The sequence below is a fragment of the Anguilla anguilla genome, chromosome 2 (genome assembly GCF_013347855.1).
Source record: "Anguilla anguilla isolate fAngAng1 chromosome 2, fAngAng1.pri, whole genome shotgun sequence".
In the NCBI taxonomy this organism is placed as follows: Eukaryota; Metazoa; Chordata; class Actinopteri; order Anguilliformes; family Anguillidae; genus Anguilla; species Anguilla anguilla.
Window position 1 is genome coordinate 73,566,402 of NC_049202.1, and position 26,139 is coordinate 73,592,540.

Genomic DNA, 26,139 nt, shown 5'->3' on the forward strand with positions numbered 1-26,139 from the left:
GCGCGCTGCCAGCGGCTGCTTCCGGAATGGCCTGTTCTCTACCGCGCGCTGCCAGCGGCTGCTTCCGGAATGGCCTGTTCTCTACCGCGCGCTGCCAGCGGCTGCTTCCGGAATGGCCTGTTCTCTACCGCGCGCTGCCAGCGGCTGCAGGTGAGGCTGAGCGGGTCTCAAACTTCCGACATCCACTTAACGCACAGACGCACTTCCACGGAACCTCTCCAGTCAGGAAACCCCAGAGCCCGCGCGCGTTCAAAAACGGACTTTCCGCTCCGGGACATCCACGAGCGCGTGCGGTCAGGCCGACCAATCACGGAGCTCCGCTCGTGTGCAGAGAGGAGTGGGCGGGGCTCGAGTGACTCACCAGCAACGGCATCGCCAGGTCAGCGGCGTACACAAAGGCGGCGCCAAGCGTGAATCCCACGGCGACCGGCAGGAAGGCGAAGGCGCCGTATTTCCCAGAATCCTCGGCCATGTCGATGGCCGGGGCCAGCAGGGACCAGTAGGAGGCAGCCAGCATCACCTGAGATTAAAAACAAAATGATAATAATAATTAAAATTTCTAATTAAAAAAATAACAATTCCGTTAAATGGGATCTGATATCATGTTAATGCAGCAAATGCCACGGCAACAGAGAACTGTTCTCTCTCCAGCACCCTCCTCTATCCACATTTAAACATAATAATAATAATAATAACTATGCACTTTTCACGTTTAATTCATTAATAAAACACAGCAGTGGGCAGCCCAATTCATGCAGGGATAAAGCCCAAATAAGGCCATTCACGCAATAAAAGGCTCATTTATTCTCTATTCCCCAATGACACAAAAGCAAAAGGGGAAAGGTCCTGGCAGAGCCTGGGGCAGCATAAGCCCATTTACTTATTTTATTTTTTTGCTTTTCCATCAGCAGGACATTAAGGCGGCTTTATGAGCCTGCTGATCAGGGCTAACCGTCACACAGACGAGGCCGGGGGGGGGGGTTAGAGCAGCCTGCTGATCAGGGCTAACCGTCACACAGACAGGGCCGGGGGGGGGGGTTAGAGCAGCCTGCTGATCAGGGCTAACCGTCACACAGACGAGGCCGGGGGGAGGGGGGGGGTTAGAGCAGCCTGCTGATCAGGGCTAACCGTCACACAGACGAGGCCCCGGGGGAGGGCTTAGAGCAGCCTGCTGATCAGGGCTAACCGTCACACAGACGAGGCGGGGGGGGGGGGGGTTTAGTGCAGCCGATGTACGCCCAACGAAGCGCTGGATCATAAAAATTACAACCCACCGTCACCCAAAACCAACCGACCAACTAACCCACCCACCCACTGTCACCCAAAACCAACTGACCAACCAACCCACCCACCGTCACCCAAAACCAACCGACCAGCCAACCCACCCACCTACCCAACCAACCCACCCACCGTCACCCAAAACCAACCGACCAACCAACCCACGCACCGTCACCCAAAACCAACCCACCCACCGTCACCCAAAACCAACCAACCCACCCACCGTCACCCAACCAACCCACCCACCCACCTACCCAACTAACCCACCCACCGTCACCCAAAACCAACCGACCAACCAACCCACCCACCGTCACCCAAAACCAACCGACCAACCAACTCACCCACCGTCACCCAAAACCAACTGACCAACCAACCCACCCACCGTCACCCAACCAACTCACGCACCGTCACCCAAAACCAACCGACCAACCAACTCACCCACCGTCACTCAAAACCAACCGACCAACCAACCCACGCACCGTCACCCAAAACCAACCGACCAACCAACTCACCCACTGTCACCCAAAACCAACCGACCAACCAACCCACCCACCTACTCAACCAAACCCACCCACCCGCCTACCCAACCAACCCACCCACCGTCACCCAAAACCAACCCACCCACCCACCCACCGTCACCCAAAACCAACCCAGCCACCCACCCACCCACCGTCAGCCAAAACCAACCCACCCACCCACCCACCGTCACCCAAAACCAGCCCACCCACCCACCCACCCACCCACCATCACCCAAAACCAACCGACTAACCAACTCACCCACTGTCACCCAAAACCAACCGACCAACCAACCCACCCACCTACCCAACCAACCCACCCACCGTCACCCAAAACCAACCCACCCACCAACCCACCCACCGTCACCCAAAACCAACCCACCCACCGTCACCCAAAACCAACCGACCAACCCACCCACCCACCGTCACCCAAAACCAACTGACCAACCAACCCACCCACCGTCACCCACAACCAACCCACCCACTGTCACCCAAAACCAACCGACCAACCAACCCACCCACCTACCCACCTACCCAGCCAGACACCCACCCACCCTCCCTCCCCCCCTCCCTCTCCCTCCCTCCCCCCCTCCCTCTCCCTCCCTCCCTCCCTCCCTCTCCCTCCCTCCCTCTCAGCTTTCTTCACACGTCAAAGAGCCTGTTTGGCAGCAGTGCTCGCGCTCAGTCTGGCAGCCACCTGTCTGAGCAAACACCGAGCGAACCGCGTACACGTGTCCATTCTTATTCAGATGAGTTAACACGGACACACAAAGGGAAAATGAAACCTCAACCGTCTCATTAATAAATAAAGGAGAAATCCTTCAGACCAGGAAATGAAACCACCCTCCCGTATCATTTCACCCCGTTCCATTTCACTTAAATTCCGGAAACTGAAAGTCAGTTAAACGATTTTTTAAAACAGTGGTGCTCGTCTGAGGATTTCTTTAAAGGGATTCAATTTTATTTCCATAACCGGCGGCAGTTTCTGTGAGAAAAGATGCAAGGCAATGGAAGTAGAGAGTGGTCTCTTGTCAGGTTATTGAAAAACCTGAGACATCAAGAGTACTTTACAAAAAAGAAAAACAAGAAAAAACTAAAGAAATACTCCACACCTCCGCACATCGCCCAGCTCCTGACACGCCCGTTTCCAAGCCAACCAAGTCGTCGGTCGCAACAACCGCCCGCTGACAGACTCAGTAACCGCCAATTACTGAAGAACCGCCTCATTTCCATTTTCATTATTCTCCGCTTTTCTGTTACGGTGCCAGATCTGTTTACTGGAAACGCCACATTCACCGGCGGTGAGACACACCAGCCACGGGGACAAACGGCACCGAGCACAAGCTGATTCCACAACGGCATGAGGCCACGGCACCTACCCGTCAAGTTCACGTCCCTACACCCGAAAAAATATTATTAGCCATAGTTACGCACCGTTACAATACTTCCAAAAGTCTTAGATCACATATTGTTTTTGTAGCGCGCTCATTTTAGAACTGTTAAAAGGCAGAGGTGCCTCGGTTATTGAAAATTCATGCACACCCTTGGACCAATCAGATTAGAGTATTCAGCCAAGCTGCTGTATAGCCATATTTATGCACTGTTATAATACTTCCAAAAATCTTAGATGACATATCCTGTCATACACGTAAAAACTGCCATTTTGGTTATATTTTGGTTACATACACACGTATTATCTCTGCAATACGCTCTCCTAACAAACCCCAGCACCTGAACGAACCCGTTGCACCACACGCCCCCAAAACTCTACGCTCTCCAAGCAGAGTTCAGCTAAAGCAACAAACCAAAAATACCCCCGCGGCAACCGGGGCTGGATCACCCGGTCCATTAGGACGGAAGAAACGGGCCCTCCCCGCGACGAGCCCATCCGGTTGCCATGACAGCGCTCGCGTGTGAAGAGGTTCGCGGCTCGGGCCCACCAGAGCCTTCCAGGCCCCCGTGGGGCTCGAGAAGTACAGTAGCCCCCCCCCCCCCCGCACACAGCCGAAATGTTTCACTCCTTTCATTTACAGCGCCCGCACCCCTCACCTGCTGATCGCAAAGCGCTTCGCAGCAAAAGGCCCCTCGGCCGGCCGCCAACGCGTGACTCCAGTCTGGGCAACGCACGGCAGCCATTCTGCACCAGAACTATTGAACTAATTCACCTGGGGATCTACTGAGCCACTTAACCTGCAGATCAATTGAGCCAATCCACCTGGGGATCTACTGAGCCAATCCACCTGGGGATCTACTGAGCCAATCCACCTGGGGATCTACTGAGCCAATCCACCTGGGGATCTACTGAGCCAATTCACCTGGGGATCGCTTAAGCCAATTTACCCGGGGAGCTATTGAACCACTTTACCTGGGAATCTATTGAGCCAATTCACCTGGGGATCTATTTAGCTAATTAACATGGGGAACCATTAAACCAATAAACAAGATGTGTTGACCCGATTCATCTGGAGATTTACTGAGCTAATTAACGCGCAGGGCAGTTTCATGGTTCTTCCAGGACTCCGGTGCAGGTGCGTTTGGAGGCCATTCTAGCAGTGAGAGAGGGATGGAGAGAGAGAAATAAAAACAGACAGAGAGAGAGAGAGAGAGAGAGAGGCATAATTTCCTCTCGCTCAGTTGCAGCCCATTAGAGCACACTCCAGTGACGCATCAAACGAAGCAGATTTAAATTACTGCGCAAAAACATTAATCTGCCTCCTGCTTCCCCCTATCCCCCCACCGCACCCCACCCCACCCCACCCACAAGAAAACCTTTCAACTCCAAAAAATTTAATTCCCAGGAAGACCAAACGAAGCGCTTCCTTATTCGGCACGATCCAGCAGAGCACTGCGGCTCAGTTCAAATTTGGTTTGGATCCAACTTTATTAGCTGTTGAGTAATGAAGCGCCGACGGCTCTCAGATCTCGCAATGTGATAAAACAATAAATAAACGAACAGGTCTACTTGGAGCCCACCTCCCCCTCCATGCCCCCCTGGTCCCCCTCAGCAGCCCCCCCCCCCCACCCCACCCCAGCATCCGTTCTCCCAGCATGCAGCTAAACGTGGCGCTGCTCTCCAGCCTGTGATTAACATACACTTCCTGTAGGGAGCGTCTGATTGGTAATTGCCTGCAGGAACCTTCCCAGGGGGCCTCAGTCATCAAACAGAGGGAAAAGCCGGCAGACAGACAGCGGAGGCGAGAGAGAGAGAGAGAGCGAGAGAGGTAAATTTTAATTTTAATTTAATGCCAGTTCACAGACCCATTCCGCACCACCGCATTCTGAATCCTCTCCACCAACCCCAGCTCTCCTTCCACTGCTGAGGCGTGTATCGAAGAGCGGCAAAACGTGACGCAGATGTTTATAAAACAGAAGCGGGACTGAACTCAACATCTGGACGTGGAATTCTGCATGTGGTATGCTGCCCGAGAGGTCGATGTTGTGCCAACCTATCAGAGCCAGCGTTCGCCCACCGTCAACCTATCAGAGCCAGCGTTCGCCCACCGTCAACCTATCAGAGCCAGCGTTCGCCCACCGTCAACCTATCAGAGCCAGCATTCCCCCACCGTCAACCTATCAGAGCCAGTGTTCACCCACTGTCACCCTATTAGAGCCAACGTTCACCCACCATCAACCTATCAGAGCCAGCGTTCCCCCACGTCAACCTATCAGAGCCAGCGTTCACCCACCATCAACCTATCAGAGCCAGCTTTCACCCACCATCAATCTATTAGAGCCAACGTTCACCCACCATCAACCTATCAGAGCCAGCGTTCGCCCACCATCAACCTATCAGAGCCAGCGTTCACCCACTGTCCACCTATTAGAGCCAACGTTAACCAAACCACCAACCTGTTAGAGCCGACATTCACTCACCACCAACCTATCAGAGCCAATGACCTACCACCACCAACCTATCAGAGCCAATGACCTACCACCACCAACCTATCAGAGCCAATGACCTACCACCACCAACCAGCGCCAACTTTCCCACCCCTGTTTAGAGTCAGCCCTCTTTTTAACATACGGTAATTTAACATTCAAGATTTAATTGACCGTCCTGCCTATTGAATAAGCCCCTTGTCAGAACTGTCGAAGATGTTTTTATAAGGCAGTCCCATCACCAATTTAGAACAGCAACAAATACATATTTTTGTTGCTGTTGACTTCATAATTAAAAATATAATTTTTTTGTAAACCAGACGCTTTTATCTCCTAGCGCGACTAAAAATGCACAAAAACTCAGCCAATGGCACGATCGCAATTCATCCTCGGTGCCTCCGGCCCTCGAGAGTGTGAGAATTGGACCCAAGAGTAACTCTCAGGGAAGCGGGGCAGGTTACCGGACCGAAATCACCATGGCGATCTGCTTATGGTCTGCAGACAGCGCTGTCCAAACACTGGCGGGAAGGGGCAGCGCGGGGGACAGCCCCCTTTTTTTAGGAACCTGGATTTCCCGGCTGTCAAACCGCCGCGCGCTGCTCGCGGGTCATTTTAACGCCTTTCGCTGGACGGCCGGCGGCGGAAGCACCGCCTCGGCCAGGAAGTTTAAAACCGTACACACACGCTCCGCGTCACCGCCGACCCGACAACAACACGCAAGGATTTTACAGCGTTTCTGCAACAGCATAGGCTCTGTGCCTTGTGTAAGGACATGGGGACTGCCTGTAGTGGAACGAGTAACAGTTCTGAGAGAGACAGAAGTAACATTAGCAGTAGCAATAAGAATAGTAGCAGCGATCGTAGTAGCAGCACTAGCATTAACAGTACTCAAAATTGCAGCAGTAGTGGCATAAGTAGTAGTAATAATAACTTATTTATAATAATAATAATAATAATCATACTAATCTCTTCCCAAGCACCCCAAAGTCATTGATCAAACCTAAGAGCTCCTCTGCAGAGCTTCTCAGACCAGGTCTAGAGTCCACTCACACCCCTTCCTACTCAGCTTGGAAACCAGGGCTGATCGCAGTCCCTCGAAGGGTTAAAGACTTTAACCTGCGATTAATCAGTCCTCCAATCAGAGGCAAGGACGGCTCATCTTCCCTCCATTCGTCTCCCCTGGCATCCGCAAGCCCTTGAATTAAAAATCGGCCGCTCTCGCTTCTGTTGTGAAAAGCACTGCTGGATGCCGAATGATTTCCAATTAAAATAACCTGCATGAATAAAATTTAAATAACGCGTCCGTAAAGAAATGGAACAAGCCAGAAAAATGACAAATATAACGGAAGACATTTTAACACTTTAAAAAAAATCTAAAAATACCCACCCACCCGCCTACCCAACCAACCCACCCACCGTCACCCAAAACCAACCCACCCACCCACCCACCGTCACCCAAAACCAACCCAGCCACCCACCCACCCACCGTCAGCCAAAACCAACCCACCCACCCACCCACCGTCACCCAAAACCAGCCCACCCACCCACCCACCCACCCACCATCACCCAAAACCAACCGACTAACCAACTCACCCACTGTCACCCAAAACCAACCGACCAACCAACCCACCCACCTACCCAACCAACCCACCCACCGTCACCCAAAACCAACCCACCCACCAACCCACCCACCGTCACCCAAAACCAACCCACCCACCGTCACCCAAAACCAACCGACCAACCCACCCACCCACCGTCACCCAAAACCAACTGACCAACCAACCCACCCACCGTCACCCACAACCAACCCACCCACTGTCACCCAAAACCAACCGACCAACCAACCCACCCACCGACCCCCCTACCCAGCCAGACACCCACCCACCCTCCCTCCCCCCCTCCCTCTCCCTCCCTCCCCCCCTCCCTCTCCCTCCCTCCCTCCCTCCCTCTCCCTCCCTCCCTCTCAGCTTTCTTCACACGTCAAAGAGCCTGTTTGGCAGCAGTGCTCGCGCTCAGTCTGGCAGCCACCTGTCTGAGCAAACACCGAGCGAACCGCGTACACGTGTCCATTCTTATTCAGATGAGTTAACACGGACACACAAAGGGAAAATGAAACCTCAACCGTCTCATTAATAAATAAAGGAGAAATCCTTCAGACCAGGAAATGAAACCACCCTCCCGTATCATTTCACCCCGTTCCATTTCACTTAAATTCCGGAAACTGAAAGTCAGTTAAACGATTTTTTAAAACAGTGGTGCTCGTCTGAGGATTTCTTTAAAGGGATTCAATTTTATTTCCATAACCGGCGGCAGTTTCTGTGAGAAAAGATGCAAGGCAATGGAAGTAGAGAGTGGTCTCTTGTCAGGTTATTGAAAAACCTGAGACATCAAGAGTACTTTACAAAAAAGAAAAACAAGAAAAAACTAAAGAAATACTCCACACCTCCGCACATCGCCCAGCTCCTGACACGCCCGTTTCCAAGCCAACCAAGTCGTCGGTCGCAACAACCGCCCGCTGACAGACTCAGTAACCGCCAATTACTGAAGAACCGCCTCATTTCCATTTTCATTATTCTCCGCTTTTCTGTTACGGTGCCAGATCTGTTTACTGGAAACGCCACATTCACCGGCGGTGAGACACACCAGCCACGGGGACAAACGGCACCGAGCACAAGCTGATTCCACAACGGCATGAGGCCACGGTACCTACCCGTCAAGCTCACGTCCCTACACCTGAAAAAATATTATTAGGCATAGTTACGCACCGTTACAATACTTCCAAAAGTCTTAGATCGCATATTGTTTTTGTAGTGCGCTCATTTTAGAACTGTTAAAAGGCAGAGGTGTCCGGTTATTGAAAATGCATTCACACCCTTGGGCCAATCAGATTAGAGTACTCAGCCGAGCTGCTGTATAGCCATATTTATGCACCGTTATAATACTTCCAAAAATCTTAGATCACATATCCTGTCATACACGTAAGAACTGTCATTTTGGTTATATTTTGGTTACATACATACAATTTACCTCTGCAATACGCTCTCCTAACAAACCCCAGCACCTGAACGAACCCGTTGCACCACACGCCCCCAAAACCCTACGCTCTCCAAGCAGAGTTCAGCTAAAGCAACAAACCAAAAATACCCCCGTGGCAACAGGGGCTGGATCACCCGGTCCATTAGGACGGAAGAAACGGGCCCTCCCCGCGACGAGCCCATCCGGTTGCCATGACGGCGCTCGCGTGTGAAGAGGTTCGCGGCTCGGGCCCACCAGAGGCTTCCAGGCCCCCGTGGGCCCCGAGAGGTACAGTAGCCCCCCCGCACACAGCCGAAATGTTTCACTTCTTTCATTTACAGCGCCCGCACCCCTCACCTGCTGATCGCAAAGCGCTTCACAGCAAAAGGCCCCTCGGCCGGCCCCCAACGCGTGACTCCAGTCTGGGCAACGCACGGCAGCCATTCTGCACCAGAACTATTGAACTAATCCACCTGGGGCTCTACTGAGCCACTTAACCTGCTGATCAATTGAGCCAATCCACCTGGGGATCTACTGGGCTAATTCACCTGGGGATCTACTGAGCCAATCCACCTGGGGATCTACTGAGCCAATCCACCTGGGGATCTACTGAGCCAATCCACCTGGGGATCTACTGAGCCAATCCACCTGCGGATCTACTGAGCCAATTCACCTGGGGATCTACTGAGCCAATCCACCTGGGGATCTACTGAGCCACTTAACCTGCGGATCAATTGAGCCAATCCACCTGGGGATCTACTGAGCCAATCCACCTGGGGATCTACTGAGCCAATCCACCTGGGGATCTACTGAGCCACTTAACCTGCGGATCAATTGAGCCAATCCACCTGGGGATCTACTGAGCCAATCCACCTGGGGATCTACTGAGCCAATCCACCTGGGGATCTACTGAGCCAATCCACCTGCGGATCTACTGAGCCAATCCACCTGGGGATCTACTGAGCCAATCCACCTGGGGATCTACTGAGCCACTTAACCTGCGGATCAATTGAGCCAATCCACCTGAGGATCTACTGAGCCACTTAACCTGCGGATCAATTGAGCCAATCCACCTGAGGATCGCTTAAGCCAATTTACCCGGGGAGCTATTGAACCACTTTACCTGGGAATCTATTGAGCCAATTCACCTGGGGATCTATTTACAGCTAATTAACATGGGGAACTATTAAACCAATAAACAAGATGTGTTGACCTGATTCATCTGGAGATTTACTGAGCTAATTAACGCGCAGGGCAGTTTCATGGTTCTTCCAGGACTCCGGTGCAGGTGCGTTTGGAGGCCATTCTAGCAGTGAGAGAGGGAAGGAGAGAGAGAAATAAAAACAGACAGAGAGAGAAAAAGAGAGAGAGAGAGAGACGCATAATTTCCTCTCGCTCAGTTGCAGCCCATCAGAGCACACTCCAGTGACGCATCAAACGAAGCAGATTTAAATTACTGCGCAAAAACATTAATCTGCCTCCTGCTTCCCCCTATCCCCCCACCGCACCCCATCCCACCCACAAAAAAACCTTTCAACTCCAAAAAATTTAATTCCCAGGAAGACCAAACGAAGCGCTTCCTTATTCGGCACGATCCAGCAGAGCATTGCGGTTCAGTTCAAATTTGGTTTGGATCCAACTTTATTAGCTGTTGAGTAATGAAGCGCCGACGGCACTCAGATCTCGCAATGTGATAAAACAATAAATAAACGAACAGGTCTACTTGGAGCCCACCTCCCCCTCCACGCCCCCCTGGTCCCCCTCAGCACCCCCCCCCATCCACAACCAGCCACCCCCCCCCCCCTCCCCACCCCAGCATCCGTTCTCCCAGCATGCAGCTAAACGTGGCGCTGCTCTCCAGCCTGTGATTAACATACACTTCCTGTAGGGAGCGTCTGATTGGTAATTGCCTGCAGGAACCTTCCCAGGGGGCCTCAGTCATCAAACAGAGGGAAAAGCCGGCAGACAGACAGCGGAGGCAAGAGAGAGAGAGAGTGAGAGAGAGAGAGAGGTAAATTTTAATTTTAATTTAATGCCAGTCCACAGACCCATTCCGCACCACCGCATTCTGAATCCTCTCCACCAACCCCAGCTCTCCTTCCACTGCTGAGGCGTGTATCGAAGAGCGGCAAAACGTGACGCAGATGTTTATAAAACAGAAGTGGGACTGAACTCAACATCTGGATGTGGAATTCTGCAGGTATGCTGCCCGAGAGGGCGATGTTGTGCCCACCTATTAGAGGTAGCGTTCGCCCACCATCAACCTATCAGAGCCAGCGTTCACCCACCGTCAACCTATCAGAGCCAGCGTTCCCCCACCGTCAACCTATCAGAGCCAGCCTTCCCCCACCGTCAACCTATCAGAGCCAGCGTTCACCCACCAACCTATCAGAGCCAGCATTCACCCACCATCAACCTATCAGACCCAGCGTTCACCCACTGTCCACCTATTAGAGCCAACGTTCACCCACCATCAACCTATCAGAGCCAGCGTTCGCCCACCGTCAACCTATCAGAGCCAGCGTTCGCCCACCGTCAACCTATCAGAGCCAGCGTTCACCCACTGTCCACCTATTAGAGCCAACTTTAACCAAACCACCAACCTATCAGAACCAATGACCCAGCACCACCAACCTACCAGCGCCAACTTTCCCACCCCTGTTTAGAGTCAGCCCTCTTTTTAACATACGGTAATTTAACATTCAAGATTTAACTGACCGTCCTGCCTATTGAATAAGCCCCTTGTCAGAACTGTCGAAGATGTTTTTATAAGGCAGTCCCATCACCATTTTAGAACAGCAACAAATATATATTTTTGTTGCTGTTGACTTCATAATTAAATGCAATTTTTTTGTAAACCGGACGCTTTTATCTCCTAGCGCGACTAAAAATGCACAAAAACTCAGCCAATGACACGATCGCAATTCATCCTCGGTGCCTCCGGCCCTCGAGAGTGTGAGAATTGGACCCAAGAGTAACTCTCAGGGAAGCGGGGCAGGTTGCCGGACCGAAATCACCATGGCGATCTGCTTATGGTCTGCAGACAGCGCTGTCCAAACACTGGCGGGAAGGGGCAGCGCGGGGGACAGCCCCCTTTTTTTAGGAACCTGGATTTCCCGGCTGTCAAACCGCCGCGCGCTGCTCGCGGGTCATTTTAACGCCTTTCGCTGGACGGCCGGCGGCAGAAGCACCGCCTCGGCCTGGAAGTTTAAAACCGTACACACACACTCCGCGTCACCGCCGACCCGACAACAACACGCAAGGATTTTAGAGCGTTTCTGCAACAGGACAGGCTCTGTGCCTTGTGTAAGGACATGGGGACTGCCTGTAGTGGAACGAGTAACAGTTCTGAGAGAGACAGAAGTAACATTAGCAGTAGCAATAAGAATAGTAGCAGCGGTCGTAGTAGCAGCACTAGCATTAACAGTACTCGAAATTGCAGAAGTAGTGGCATAAGTAGTAGTAATAAAAAAAATAATAATAAAGTTATTATTATTATTATTATTATTATTATTATTATTATTATTAATAATAATAATAATAATAATCTCTTCCCAAGCACCCAAAAGTCATTGATCAAACCTAAGAGTTCCTCTGCAGAGCTTCTCAGACCAGGTCTAGAGTCCACTCACACATCTTCCTACTCAGCTTGGAAACCAGGCTGATCGCAGTCCCTCGAAGGGTTAAAGACTTTAACCTGCGAGTAATCAGTCCTCCAATCAGAGGCAAGGACGGCTCATCTTCCCTCCATTCGTCTCCCCTGGCATCCGCAAGCCCTTGAATTAAAAATCGGCCGCTCTCGCTTCTGTTGTGAAAAACACTGCTGGATGCAGAATGATTTCCAATTAAAATAACCTGCATGAAAAAAATTTAAATAACGCGTCCGTAAAGAAATGGAACAAGCCAGAAAAATGACAAATATAATGGAAGACATTTTAACACTTTAAAAAAAATCTAAAAATAAAAAAATTATTCCGAGAACACAGACCCCACTCAGAGACGCATCGTTTGACAATGACACCCTTCATTTAAGTAAATAACAATAACAAATTCTTCAACAGGAAGGAACAGAAGTGTGCACTTCTCTTTTCAGTTCAGATTGTACTCGGTCTCCAATTCCACTCAGGCAATAACAATGACGGGCCCTTTCAGACCCCTGTACTACATGAGCGCCCGTCGTACAAAGATGCATAATCAAGATTTTAGCCTTATCAGAATATTAAAGTAGAATACTGCACAAATGCGTGTAGAGAGAGCACAGGATGTTTCTAATCTCCACAGAGCACAGAGGCAAATACTTAAAGATGAGAGCCATTTTGTGGCAAAGTACAGCACGCACCCCAGTTCTGAAAGCTCCATTCTACTCAGGGCGACTGCAGGAACTCCACACCTCAATGCTGTCGACTTCCAAACCAACATTCATTTTGCACTTTGGATGTCAAGACACCACAAAAAAAAGATTTAGTAATAATAAAAAAGACTAAGAGGGTACAGAGGGGAGATACGATTTGAAATGTTTCAAAAAGGTTCAAAAGGGTTCAAAAGGGTTCAAGAGCTTTGCCACTTACCCCAGCTGCGAAGCCCAGGCTACCATCAAGAATCCGTTTCTGAAAGGAAGAGGAGAAAGAAAGAGTCAAAGGGATGTCCCCCCAGCCATCCAGCCGCCATGCGCCCAGGACTTCCTGAGAGAGCTGATAAGGAGGCAGAGACAGAACCATCACTGGCCAGCAACAGGCCCGGCAACAGCCCAGCAACAGCCCAGCAACAGGCCAGCAACAGGCCGGCAACAGGCCGGCAACAGGCCGGCAACAGGCCGGCAACAGGCCAGCAACAGGCCGGCAACAGGCCGGCAACAGCCCGGCAACAGTCCGGCAACAGGCCCGCAACAGGCCGGCAACAGGCCGGCAACAGGCCAGCAACAGGCCAGCAACAGCCCGACAACAGCCCAGCAACAGCCCAGCAACAGCCCGGCAACAGGCCCGCAACAGGCCAGCAACAGCCCGACAACAGCCCAGCAACAGCCCAGCAACAGCCCGACAACAGGCCAGCAACAGGCCCTCAACAGCCCAGCAACAGGCCGGCAACAGCCCGACAACAGCCCGGCAACAGCCCGGCAACAGGCTCTCAACAGCCCGACAACAGGCCAGCAACAGCCCAGCAACAGGCCGGCAACAGGCCGGCAACAGGCCAGCAACAGGCCAGCAACAGCCCGGCAACAGTCCGGCAACAGGCCGGCAACAGGCCGGCAACAGGCCGGCAACAGGCCAGCAACAGGCCAGCAACAGCCCGACAACAGCCCGACAACAGCCCAGCAACAGCCCGACAACAGGCCAGCAACAGGCCCTCAACAGCCCAGCAACAGCCCGGCAACAGCCCGGCAACAGCCCGGCAACAGGCTCTCAACAGCCCGACAACAGGCCAGCAACAGCCCGGCAACAGCCTGGCAACAGGCCGGCAACAGCCCGGCAACAGGCCAGCAACAGCCCGGCAACAGCCCGGCAACAGCCTGGCAACAGGCCGGCAACAGGCCAGCAACAGGCCCTCAACAGCCCAGCAACAGGCCGGCAACAGCCCAGCAACAGGCCGGCAACAACCCGACAACAGCCCGGCAACAGCCTGGCAACAGGCCGGCAACAGGCCGGCAACAGGCCAGCAACAGGCCAGCAACAGCCCGACAACAGCCCAGCAACAGCCCGACAACGGCCCGACAACAGGCCAGCAACAGCCCGGCAACAGCTCGGCAACAGGCCGACAACAGCCCAGCAACAGCCCAGCAACAGCCCGACAACAGCCCGACAACAGGCTAGCAACAGCCCGGCAACAGGCCGGCAACAGCTCGGCAACAGGCCGGCAACAGCTCGGCAACAGGCCGGCAACAGCCCAGCAACGTCCCGGCGAAAATACGTATTTGTTTTGTATGAGTGTGAAGCAGGGCGTTGTTGCAAAAGAGCATCCGTACTCAGCGAACCTACCCTGGGTATATAAAAGGTTATATAAAAACTAAAATAGATAAAAATTCAAGAGAACGTAAGTGCATTCACGTAAGTGGGAGAGGGACTGGGAGTGGGCACTGCAAAAAAATAAATAAATAAATAAAAATACTTTTCTGTGCTCTATTGATCTTGCCTGGTGTAAATGAGCCTGCCAGTATGACCAGAAGGCAGGGTTTGCACTTTTTGAGAGTATTTAATTGGTTCCAATACATGCTAGCAGGACCTAGCATCAGGTGTTTTAGTGCTAGCAGGACCTAACATCAGGTGTTTTAGTGGTAGCAGGACCTAGCATCAGGTGTTTCAGTGCTAGCAGTGCTAGACCTAGTATCAGGTGTTTTACTGCTAGCAGGACCTAGCATCAGGTGTTTTAGTGCTAGTAGGACCTAGCATCAGGTGTTTTAGTGCTAGTAGGACCTAACATCAGGTGTTTCAGTGCTAGCAGGACCTAGCATCAGGTGTTTCAGTGCTAGCAGGACCTAGCATCAGGTGTTTTCGTGCTAGCAGGACCTAGCATCAGGTGTTTTAGTGCTAGTAGGACCTAGCATCAGGTGTTTCAGTGCTAGCAGTGCTAGACCTAGTATCAGGTGTTTTACTGCTAGCAGGACCTAGCATCAGGTGTTTTAGTGCTAGTAGGACCTAGCATCAGGTGTTTCAGTGCTAGCAGAACCTAGCATCAGGTGTTTTAGTGCTAGCAGGACCTAGCATCAGGTGTTTTAGTGCTAGCAGGACCTAGCATCAGGTGTTTTAGTGGTAGGAGGACTGAGCATCAGGTTTTTTAGTGCTAGCAGGACCTAGCATCAGGTGTTTCAGTGCTAGCAGGACCTACCATCAAGTGTTTTAGTGCTAGCAGGACCTAGCATCAGGTGTTTCAGTGCTAGCAGGACCTAGCATCAGGTGTTTTAGTGCTAGCAGGACCTAGCATCAGGTGTTTTAGTGTTGGGAGGAACAAATCTTTGAGCAAGATGTAATATTTTTTTTCTATTATATAGAAGGTAAATGCACTCTTACAAACCAAAAATATAATTCAAATGTCAAATTTTCTGGAGACCAATCAAAATCCTTTAATTTACATTAGCCTTCCGACCAATCAAGAGCCTTCCTTTAGAATTATACTTCAGGCCCATCAAAAGCCTTGCATTGCCATTAGCCTTCCGACCAACCAAAAGCCTGCCATTAATATCTGAGCATTATCACTGTAGGGCTGTACAGTGTTCCCACTGATTAGTGCCAACTTGGACAAATAATGGAAGAGCACATGTACTACCTGGAATGCATTAGTGTGCTCCTGGATTTTTCAACTAGGGCGTACATGCGGTCCTCTGAAAAAACATTAGCAAAGAGCCCTGCGCTGACCTTCTGGCCAATCAAAACCCTCCTTCTGAAGCAGCAAGTGTTCCATCAATTGATGATGAAAGCACTTTTATTAAAAGCGAAATAAGCCAGAAATGAAGATGTCAATTAACATGCGGAATTACAAAAGTACACTCAAACCACTTTAGAGAACATCTCTTTTTTCAGGATTACATCACAGACCCATCTACCCCCCGATTACAACCCCCCCTCCCCCCTCCCCCCTCCCCCCCCCCCCCCCCCCCCCCTCGTGTGCATTTAAAAGCATTCAGTAGTGGAAGGTTCAGGGGGTCGGAAAGTAAAAGTTCTGCCATGTGTTTCTTCCACCCACGAACTTCGCTAATTAGTTCTACCTCCTGGCTGACGAACTGTTCTAATTAGCAAATCCAGGTGATTGCAACAAAATGCTGGGAAGGACTTTTACTTTTGGAACCTGGATTTTACTCCTCTGCTTTGAGCTAACAGTGAATGCATGAGACTGTACAGCTTAAGAACTCGTGTGTACACACACACACACTCTGCCACACTGACAGGTCCCTGCCAGCTGCTATGAGCAACTCACAGGATCCTGGAATACAGTGCAGGCCTTGCCTCTCCAACAGCGTGCGCTAATGCGAAAGGTCAACACTACACTGGACCTCTTCCACGCTCATTCACAGGGCTAAGGGCGGTGGCAAGACTAAAACACGCTCACAACTCTCCGACTTTCCCAGATGAAACCCAAACAGAGTAACGCTATGACGCTATGACGTTATGAATGTGCCAGCCATCTGACTCATCAGCGAATGATTATTATGAATTTCCAATATTTTTTTTTTTTTTTTTTAACGCTTATCAATTTCCATAACTTGGGTCTTGGGTACCGCACACATTCAAAGTCATGGTATGGGACTGCAAGCGGCAGCAAGAGATTTACATTTCAGGAATATGTCTCGCACATTATTTTATTAGTCGACAGATTTGTTTATTTAAAAGTATACTTTGACGTAAAAAAGTAAACTTTTTTTTTTGTTTTTTATAGGGAAGATTCAGGGGCCAACTTTGACCACAAGTGCTGCAGTCCTAGTAGCTGTATTGCAGTACCTTCGAGCCACGCTTACAATCAAACATGGAGAGAGAAGGCCCCAGGGCACGGCATCACATCCAGACCGCGTCTGCAGTGGCAACAGCCAGCACCACTGCAGGGCGGGGGCTGACTAGCCAAGGTTTAAGACTAACCCATCACATTGGGACTGGCCCTTGTTACTACGGTTACCAGTGACACGTTACCATGGCTGCTGACAGGTGCCAAACCGTAGAAAAATGCTTTGCATCTTGAAGCTGGTACCTGGGAGGTCTAAACAGCCTGTCAACTGCCCCTCTTGCCCGTCCACCCACCCACCAACCAACCCCAGGGCATACAGGGGCAAAACCAGAATTGCCCTCCTCTGGGGAGACTAAGTGAAACTCCAGGTTTACTGGTCCAGTGCTGCACGTATCTTTCCAATTATTATATTGGCAAATGGAAGACACTGTACCAGCCAATATGCATACACAGAGAAGGGCATCAACGCAAAAAGCAGGGATGTTTTTCCCCCCAAATATCTGAGATCTTCAGGAATTCTGTGTCCTTGTTTCATGGGAGAAGCAACACTCTGCTGTACCCCTCGTACAACCAGCCATTCCAACTGGTTAAAGGTTTAAGGGTTTACAGTTTTGTGACCCTAGTGAAGAAAAGCACACGAAGACGCAAGTACACAAGCCCAATACTGAAACCACAAGCGCAGGAACGTTCCGTTTAACAAACGCGGTCTTTGTCGGTTACCTGGCCGCTGGAGAAGACGAACACCAGCGCCGCCCCTGCGGCAGTCAGGCCCCAGGTGAACAGCGTGCCGAGGAGGGCCTGGACCATGGGGCTGTAGCCAGCGATCATGATGCCAAACCTGAGGCAAGACAACAGCGTCACTGGTCCGGCGATGACAGCATGATGGGTTTAAACAAACATGCGTGCTCCAGTTCATGTTTGTAGAAGGTGTTGCTGCTACCACCTATTTGCATTTTTGTTCAACATATTCAAATGGCTAGTTATACTGCTAACCGCTACTTCGCTTAGTTGACACTTGTATTAAACTCGTATTAAGTGGGATTAAATGCAACGATGTGACCCACCCTTTCACCACAAACTGGACACTAATCTTGGAGCGTTTTACCGTGCCACACCTTGAGCTGACACTGCATATATCACTTTGAAAACATATATTAACTTAGCCTTGCGGGTGATAAGCATGGAATTACCTAGCTCACGTTAGCCATTTTAACTCGCTTGGAATAGCAGGTTGGCCTACAAGCTCAGTTTAACTTTATTAATTAGTTTCAAAAATAAAAATAAAAGCGTCGTGAACGTAACTCATGATCTTGCTCATTGGTTACACATATTTGATTAGGCAGCTCGTAGTTACACACTATAACATGTAAACTGCCTGTTCATAAGGTTTACTATTAAAAGTAGCTGCATAACTAGCTCGGAAGCCAGCAATTTGACTAGTACATAAGCTAGGAAGCTAGCACGCTATCTAACGACTATTTTCAGCTCGTGTATGCCCATATTTTCAATGTAAAAAAACGTCCACGCACGGTATTAAACTATTTTCCAATAATTACACACTGTCTGTGCCTTTTTCTATGATCTATTACATTTAATTCATTCAAATGACGGCGTCGCTCACCTTTACCACTCCAGTACCAGCTGAGAAAGTCCACCGACTATTTACTTCCTTGTTCCCTGTACACGTGTCTCTGAAACTTGCTTCGCCCCGCCTCTCCTGACCTTCTATTGGCTAAACGCGGTCCCACCGATCGCCATGTGGACTTTCTTGGTGTGCAGTTGGATGACCAAACTTGCATTGAAGCCGCCCGACCGTTTCGTGGTGAGAAGTTGGAAATCTTAGCAGATTTTTATGGAACTACCGAAACTCAGAGACGGAGTCAGAGACTAACGTTGCTCACTGACTGCACAAGAGCGGCTGTTAAATGCCAGATTGTAAATTTTCTTGCCTGTCAATGAACGAGTAGCTAGTGTGCAAATGCGCAAACTGCTTCAAATTTTTCAGTATTAGTATAAATCGGGTATAAGGAGTATTGGTATAAATTGAGGAGTATTGGTATAAATTGTATATGGACTTACTGTACTGTTTATTATGAACAAAGCAGATATTTAGGTACCACGATGACGCCAGTTTTGTGATATTTCTTACCCATATACTTATGCAAATTAATCGTTTACATTACAGTTTAGAATAAGCGACTACACCATTGTCAGGATTCTTCGTCTTGGGGTCCCTGAACACGTTTTAATCTGTGTACTTCAGTCCATAATCTACAAATACAACTTTATCTGAAGTTTAAAATCCTTTGTGTCGGAAATGTAATACAGAAGAATATGCTTATTCGATCTTTGTGAAGGTCATTTTTAACAGCTAATTTTTGTCGGTACTATTTTACTAGCGGATGTTTGGCTAGTATCATTCCTGGCATTGGTGCGAGAAGTGGTTCTAACTTCACCCACGACGGTGCTTTTGTCCTTAACTGAAAAATACAACAGTTAAAATCGTTGCTTGAATGTAAGGACGGAGAATCATCGCGCATAGACCGGATATCACAGAGAAAGCAAAGAGAGAAATCAATGTTTTTCTTTCTTTTTTTGAATCGATTTTAAACCCCGGTAATTTGGTGTAAAATTGTAGTATCAATACGTTGAATTGAATGCGCGGTTGTATTTGTGGGGCAGCCTTGTCAGTGAGAGCTTGCCTACTTTTTAAACTGCTTTGTGTTTTAAAAGCTGCTTTGTGTCAACAACAAAACAATTTCAGGGAAGGTAGTATAGGCCAGAAGAACTAACCTGACATCGGCTATAACATAGATGTATTTTCTCACTGGTTAATGTAAATCAGCTGATATTGTGGGTGTTTGGGGTTCGGAGAACACTTGTATTAATTGCATTGGTATGCATGAATAGCAGCAGTGTACCTCAGGTTTAAACCCCTTGACTGCTGAACTGCATTACAACTGGATCGGCTATCCAAATCAATAACGGTTAGCTGTTCTAGCTGTAGCGCACTTCTGTGGTCCAGGTTTAAACCTGATCTTTAAACTTCAGCTAAGCGCACTGCAATTGACCCTTTGTGACTGTATGGGATTCCCTACTGAAGAAAATCAGTAGGGATTGGGATTCCAAACTGGTTTCCAAGCTGTGTTTTGGACACTTCTAGCTGGTCATAGCTGGTCTGTGGCTGGTCAAAAGCTGGTTAAGCTTTTAGAGTAAGCTGGTGCCCAAAATGGTGGACTTTAGGGTGCTCAGCTAGCAAACCACTGGCCAGCCGGCTAAAAACCAGCTAGAAGTGTTGAAAACACAGCTTAAACCAGCTGGACCATTTTAGGCTTATTAAACATGGAATTTTCCACAGGGTTATTATTATCATTATTATTATTATTATTATTATTATAGCAGTCTAAGTTATCTGACATTGGTGTACAGAGATAATTAGCTAACTGAGCCAGACAAACTGGTGGAAACAGGAACCTGCACACACACACACACACACACACACTGTGGTGGCTTTTGCATTAAAGAGCGATCCGTTAAGGCCCGGGCTACTGCTGGTCCAAACCATCGTCCCCCAAGTGGCCACCCCGTGTGTCTCGGGTGGAGCCCCAGCACGGCTGCCCTTTCGGTCAGCGACCACCAAAACCAAAAACGCCACCCCCCCCCCCCCCCCCCCCCACCACAAACTCCATCCCCCCCCCCTCCCGCCAAAAACCTCTGGTATGACAAACAAGCCTTCTGGACAGCAGAGGAGAGCTGCAGGGGGTCTGTCCCAGGGAAGTCTCGCTCCGGCAGTAAAAAGGAGATTTAACGACTAAAGGTGCTGTGTGCACAGAGAGAGAGAGAGAGGGAGAGAGAGAGAGAGACAGAGAGAGAGAGAGAGAGAGAGACAGAGAGAGAGCGAGAGAGACAGAGAGAGGGAGAGAGAGACAGAGAGAGAGACAGAGAGAGGGAGAGAGAGAGAGGGAGAGACAGAGGGAGAGACAGAGAGAGGGAGAGAGAGAGAGAGAGAGACAGAGGCAGAGAGAGAGACAGAGAGAGGGAGAGAGAGAGAGGGAGAGACAGAGGGAGAGAGCGACAGAGAGAGGGAGAGAAATGTGTTTTTTCCTGTGTTGCATTTATTAGAGTGATTTATGAATGCCTACCTAAGGAGAACCCCCTCCACCTCCTGTACCTCCGGGACTACTTTAACTAGCAACTTTATCAGGCACCAGGACTACAAAGACATGTCCTGGTTTTTACGGAGTTCCATAAAGGCACTGCTTCAGTAAAATGTTCAGAGGTAAAAGGTGGCCTGGAGTTTTAGGCAGTGCAGGCCTTGGAGAAGCCCCGTGCCCCTGTCTCTTCCTCCAGACGTTTTCTTCATCTTCATCAGACAGAGGATAACTCCAGGCAGGTGAGCATCTCCAGATCTTTTCTGCTGCCTCGTGTCCTTGACCGGCCCACATTGTTTGAGTGGTGCTGGTTCCTGGTCGCTCGGAATATTCCAGCAATGTGTATCTGAGTGGAACAGGGACAGGTGATCAATCACTCCCCTTTGTACTATCCAACGCATTCCAGGAGCCAGGGAAGTGTTTCGCTTTGCCAGAATACCAAAGAATGAATGAATGAATGAATGACTGAACAAATGAATGAATGGAATATTAAAAACAATATAGCAGTCACAAACCCAAGGCTTTTTTTTTTTTCAAGTATTTAAAAATTTTCCAAGTAACACCACCAACCCCCACCCCTCCCCAAACAGCAGTCTTGTTAGATGGATGGGTATAGACTCCCACTTCAGCCCCCCCCCCCTCCTCTTCCCCAGAAACCGAACTCCAGGGGGGTGAAGTCGGTCGGTCCAAAGCGTGGGGGGGGGGGGGGGTCAGGCAGGGTGGGAGTTGGAAAGTGTTCTTGAGGAGAATGTTTAGTTATGAAAACAAAAGTATCGTAACAGAAGGAGAACCATCTGCACCTTGGAAACCACATAACCTCAGTGCAAAGGAATTAGGGGGGGGGGGCTCTGGTCTTATCGGAGGAACAGACCCCCCGGGGGGGGGGCCGGGGGGTTGGAGGTGGAGGTTGGGGGGGGGGGGGCTGTCTCTATTCGTCTGACACACACACGCGGTTGGGGCACAAGACTCGGCTTTAAAGAAGAGAGAGGACACACTTCTTTGGTGGACGTCTGTGCTTCAAGGATTTGAAAAGATTGTTCGGTTTTTTTTAACCGGATCTTAAAAGTCCTCGTATTTTTTCCCCCTGACTTGGTTAATACTTACACGTATGCACAACTGGATTTTTTTGTTTTTTGTTTGTTTTTTGTCAAAATGGATGCGTTAGGATATTTGTTTTGGGAGGCCAACATCAAACCGTAGAAGTACACTGAACTCACTGGCATTTATAAAATTTTAATTTTTTTCTCCCCAAGTTTTCAGCTTTTCCGGATTTATAATCTGGTTTCTTCGTTGCTTCTTGCTGCTGTTGGTATAGCAAGGTTCCCAAAAAAAAAAAATAATAATAATTGAAAAAGAAAATGGCCTCTCCCTTTGCACCGGAGGGTTTGTACAACACTGGGATTGCTGCGGACCCCACGGTCGGCTTCGCGGACGAGGACGAGAGCAGTGAAGCCGGGGTGTCGGGGTTCCGGGTGGTGATGGCGGCGCTGTACCTGGTGGTGTGCGTGGTGGGGCTGGGCGGCAACGGCCTGGTGATGGCGGCCACGCTGAAGCTGGACCGCCTGGGCAGCGCCGCCACCGTCTACATCTTCAACCTGGCGCTGGCGGACGGGCTGTTCATGGCGGGGCTGCCCTTCGTGGCGGTGCAGAACTTCCGCAGCAGCTGGCCGTTCGGCGAGGCCGCCTGCAAGGCCGTCATGGCGCTGGACGGGGTCAACCAGTTCACCAGCGTCTTCTGCCTGACGGCCATGAGCGTGGACCGCTGCCTGGCGCTGGGCCCGGGCGCGGGCCGCTGGGCGGGCTGGCGCACACCGCGGCGGGCCAAGGCGGTGGCGGCGTGCCTGTGGCTGCTCTCGCTGGCGCCCGTGCTGCCCATGGCGCTGCGCTTCTCGGCCGCCAGCGGGCTGTGCACGGTGGAGCCGCCGCCCGCCGCCACCGCCGCCGCCGCCGAGGCCTGGTGGGTGGTCTTCCTCGCCTACACCTTCGTCCTGGGCTTCGCCCTGCCCTTCGCGGTCATGACCGTGGCCTACGGCGCGCTGCTGGCCGCCCTGAGGCGGCGCCGGCGCGGTTGCCGCGGCGACGGCGGCGGGTGGGTCCGGAGCCCCGAGAGCCAGCGGCAGGAGCAGCAGGTGACCCGGATGGTGGTGGCGGTGGTGCTGGCGTTCGCCGTCTGCTGGCTGCCCTTCTACGTGCTCAACTTCTGCGCCCTGACGCGGGCCGCGGGGGGGGGCGGGGAGGCGGGGGGCGGGGACGCGGGGGGCGGGGAGGAGGTGGCTGACGCGCCCGCCGCCGCGCTAACCTTCGCCCGCGGCTTCGAGTTCGTGGTGCTGTTCTCCTACTCCTGGAGCTGCGCCAACCCCATCCTCTACGCCTGCCTCTCCGAAACCTTCCGCGCGCACTTCCGCGCGCTCCTCTGCCCCAAGACCCTCCCGCCGCCGGAGGGTTGCCACGACGGCGACGTCGTCACCGAGGGATACGACCTGCGGGACAGCACCGACGGGAGGAGCGAGGTGTAGCGGGGGTGAGTCTGCCCCCCCTCCCCCACCCACGACCTCCCCCCAAAAAGCCACATCCTCCCCTAGCCATGGGGACTCCCCCAGGAGTGAGGTGGGTCTCTGAAAGAAGTTCATTAACCCCACCCCCACTAGGCTATTGGACCATCCATTGTGTTTTCCCTGGTCTGATGGTGCGGTTGTGATTATTATGTATGTTTATGGGCTGTTTGGGGGGGGGGGGTTAATTCCGATTCAACTCAGTGAAATCAGGTAATGAAAGTGCAGTCCATTAATCTGAAAAAAAGGCATTCGCGTTATATGGGGACTTTTCAATTGGGGATTTGTACAGTTTTCATGATTTTTATGAAGCAGTATTGATCAATGAGGCTTTTGTTCATTTTTATTGCAGTTAATTACTCCCTCAGTTTTTACACCACACACACACACACGCACGCACACACACACATACACACTGACACATACATCTGGCAGCACATTTACTCGACATTCTCTTGGAAAAGTCATTTACTGAGGGCAGTGCTGTCATTTTTTACTCAGTGAAAGCCCGCCCACTTACCGTAGGCTGCCGAGGACTGTGGCCTTTACAGTGATGTCACTGTTGTCATGGAAGTCACAGGTTCAGGGGGGTGTAGAGAAAATAAAAAAAACTGAAAAAGGCGCCACGACAACACTTGAAGAAATGGTCTCTGTGTCCCGAACTCTCCTTGTGTACAAATGGGCTGATAAATTATAAAGGGTACGTCCCAGACCTGTCAGTTTTTGTAAAAAAGAAAAAAATAATTTAAAAAAGTGTAAAAGAGTGGGTTTTGTTCTTCTATTTTTTTTTCTTTCTTTCAAAATGTGTTTAGAAAATGTTCCGTTCAGGGTATTATGTATTAACATTACTAATTTTCTTTTTTTTAAATAAAAATAAAAAACGATAATGTATGGAGCAAACTCCTTTAGTTACGTATGGAGTTTAGTTATAAGCCTCTGTATGTTCACAGCTAACTCTCAAAAGTGCAAAGGCAATTTGGGATCAAATAGAATCAGATTTAATTATGTGTAAGTTGTGTGATATTTTCAGTGTTAGCAATTAATAAAAAAAAATAAAATACACACGCTCGTTATTTTTTATATTGTCTTGAAATGTTTCACTGTAGAATATTTAGGGGTCCAAGCAGCGAAGCTGGTGCAACCCTATTGTATCTGTTAGGATTATTATTATTATTATTATTATTATTATTTTCTCCGCTAAAAGTGTCTGAGGCTCAGCAACCATAAGTCTTTTTTTCAGCTAGATATTTCATGACTTTTCCTAACTTCATGGGGAAAACATGGCAAACATGAAATTAACTGAAAAAAATATTTTTAATGTCCTGTACACATGTTGTACGCATCGGTGTTGTTGCGGTCATTTTGACCCCAAGCTCTTTTGTTATATAAAACCATTATTTTGTTTTTGTTGTTGGCTGAGGGCACTTTCACATTAATTTGTGTGTGTGTGTGTGTGTGAGAGAGCGAGAGAGAGAGAGAACGTGTGTGTGTGTGAGGAGAAAACATAGTTCCCACGAGATCTCTGATCATTCTCGCAACATGGGGGTGGGGGCAAACTTATAATATGGGCTGCACACACAGCCCACTAAACCATTTCTCTTTGCATTTGTGCCTCAACTAAAGATTTTGAAAATGACCACCAGACAGAGGCGTATATTTTCTGCCACTGAGGTTCTGTCACAGATCTTGGAGGGTGAAAGTGATTTAGATGAGGATATGTCTGAGACTGAGGATAATGTTGAGGAGGACCCTGACTGTGTGGCATCCTCCTCTGATGATGAGAATGAAGCCTTTGAGATACCACATTCTGCCCCTCCTTTTGTTTCTCAACAACCACTAAACCGTCCTGTCACGTCTCAATCACCAAAAGACCCTCCTGTCATCTCTCAACCACCAAGAAACCCTCCTGTCATCTCTCAACCCCCAAAGAAACCCCCCTGTCATCTCTCAACCACCAAGAAACCTTCCTGTTGCCTCTCAACCACCAACAAACCCTCCTGTCATCTCTCAACCACCAAGAACTGACATGTTGACTTCCAAAAATGGAGAACTACCATGGTCGGGATCCCCAGTTGAAAGACAGGGTAGACTTAGCTGGAGATGGATTCTATTTTGCGAGCGCTCACTGTACACACCGATATGCTCTATCTGATCGGTCGGGCGCGTGCCGAAGACATCCCCGGAGTTGCGCATCGCCACGGCAGCGAGGCCGCGCGCCAGGGAAGAGACAGGAAGCACCGTGGCAGTGACCTCAGCTCCCTTAATCTGCCAGCGGACATCTGTTTTCATTACAGAACACTCTTGTAAAAACGAGGTTGCCCA

The 26,139-nt window shown here is 50.2% G+C and overlaps 2 protein-coding genes across 2 annotated transcripts; one reads left to right on the top strand and one right to left on the bottom strand.

Moving 5' to 3' along the window:
• Positions 1 to 277: 277 nt before the first annotated feature.
• Positions 278 to 18,811, bottom strand: slc39a11 (solute carrier family 39, member 11). Its single transcript, XM_035407426.1, has 4 exons — positions 18,736 to 18,811; positions 17,835 to 17,952; positions 13,256 to 13,294; positions 278 to 520 (listed from the first exon to the last, which is right to left on the bottom strand). Exons 2-4 carry the CDS (start codon positions 17,940 to 17,942, stop codon positions 308 to 310), a joined length of 360 nt encoding a protein of 119 aa, XP_035263317.1. The 5' UTR covers positions 17,943 to 17,952; positions 18,736 to 18,811; the 3' UTR covers positions 278 to 307.
• Positions 18,812 to 22,239: 3,428 nt separating this feature from the next.
• On the top strand, positions 22,240 to 23,975 carry LOC118221583 (somatostatin receptor type 5). Its single transcript, XM_035406794.1, has 2 exons — positions 22,240 to 23,481; positions 23,536 to 23,975. The coding sequence occupies exons 1-2, from the start codon at positions 22,624 to 22,626 to the stop codon at positions 23,779 to 23,781; spliced, it is 1,104 nt and encodes a 367-aa protein (XP_035262685.1). The 5' UTR covers positions 22,240 to 22,623; the 3' UTR covers positions 23,782 to 23,975.
• Positions 23,976 to 26,139: the final 2,164 nt, after the last annotated feature.

Coding starts and splice junctions, on each gene's coding strand:
- slc39a11 (XM_035407426.1), bottom strand. CDS start 17,942: ATGATCGCTGGCTACAGCCCCATGGTCCAGGCCCTCCTCGGCACGCTG. Junction 13,295..17,834: donor TCGTCTTCTCCAGCGGCCAG/GTAACCGACAAA, acceptor TCTTCCTTTCAG/AAACGGATTCTTGATGGTAG. Junction 521..13,255: donor GCCTGGGCTTCGCAGCTGGG/GTAAGTGGCAAA, acceptor TTTTAATCTCAG/GTGATGCTGGCTGCCTCCTA.
- LOC118221583 (XM_035406794.1), top strand. CDS start 22,624: ATGGCCTCTCCCTTTGCACCGGAGGGTTTGTACAACACTGGGATTGCT. Junction 23,482..23,535: donor ACTTCTGCGCCCTGACGCGG/GCCGCGGGGGGG, acceptor GGCGGGGAGGAG/GTGGCTGACGCGCCCGCCGC.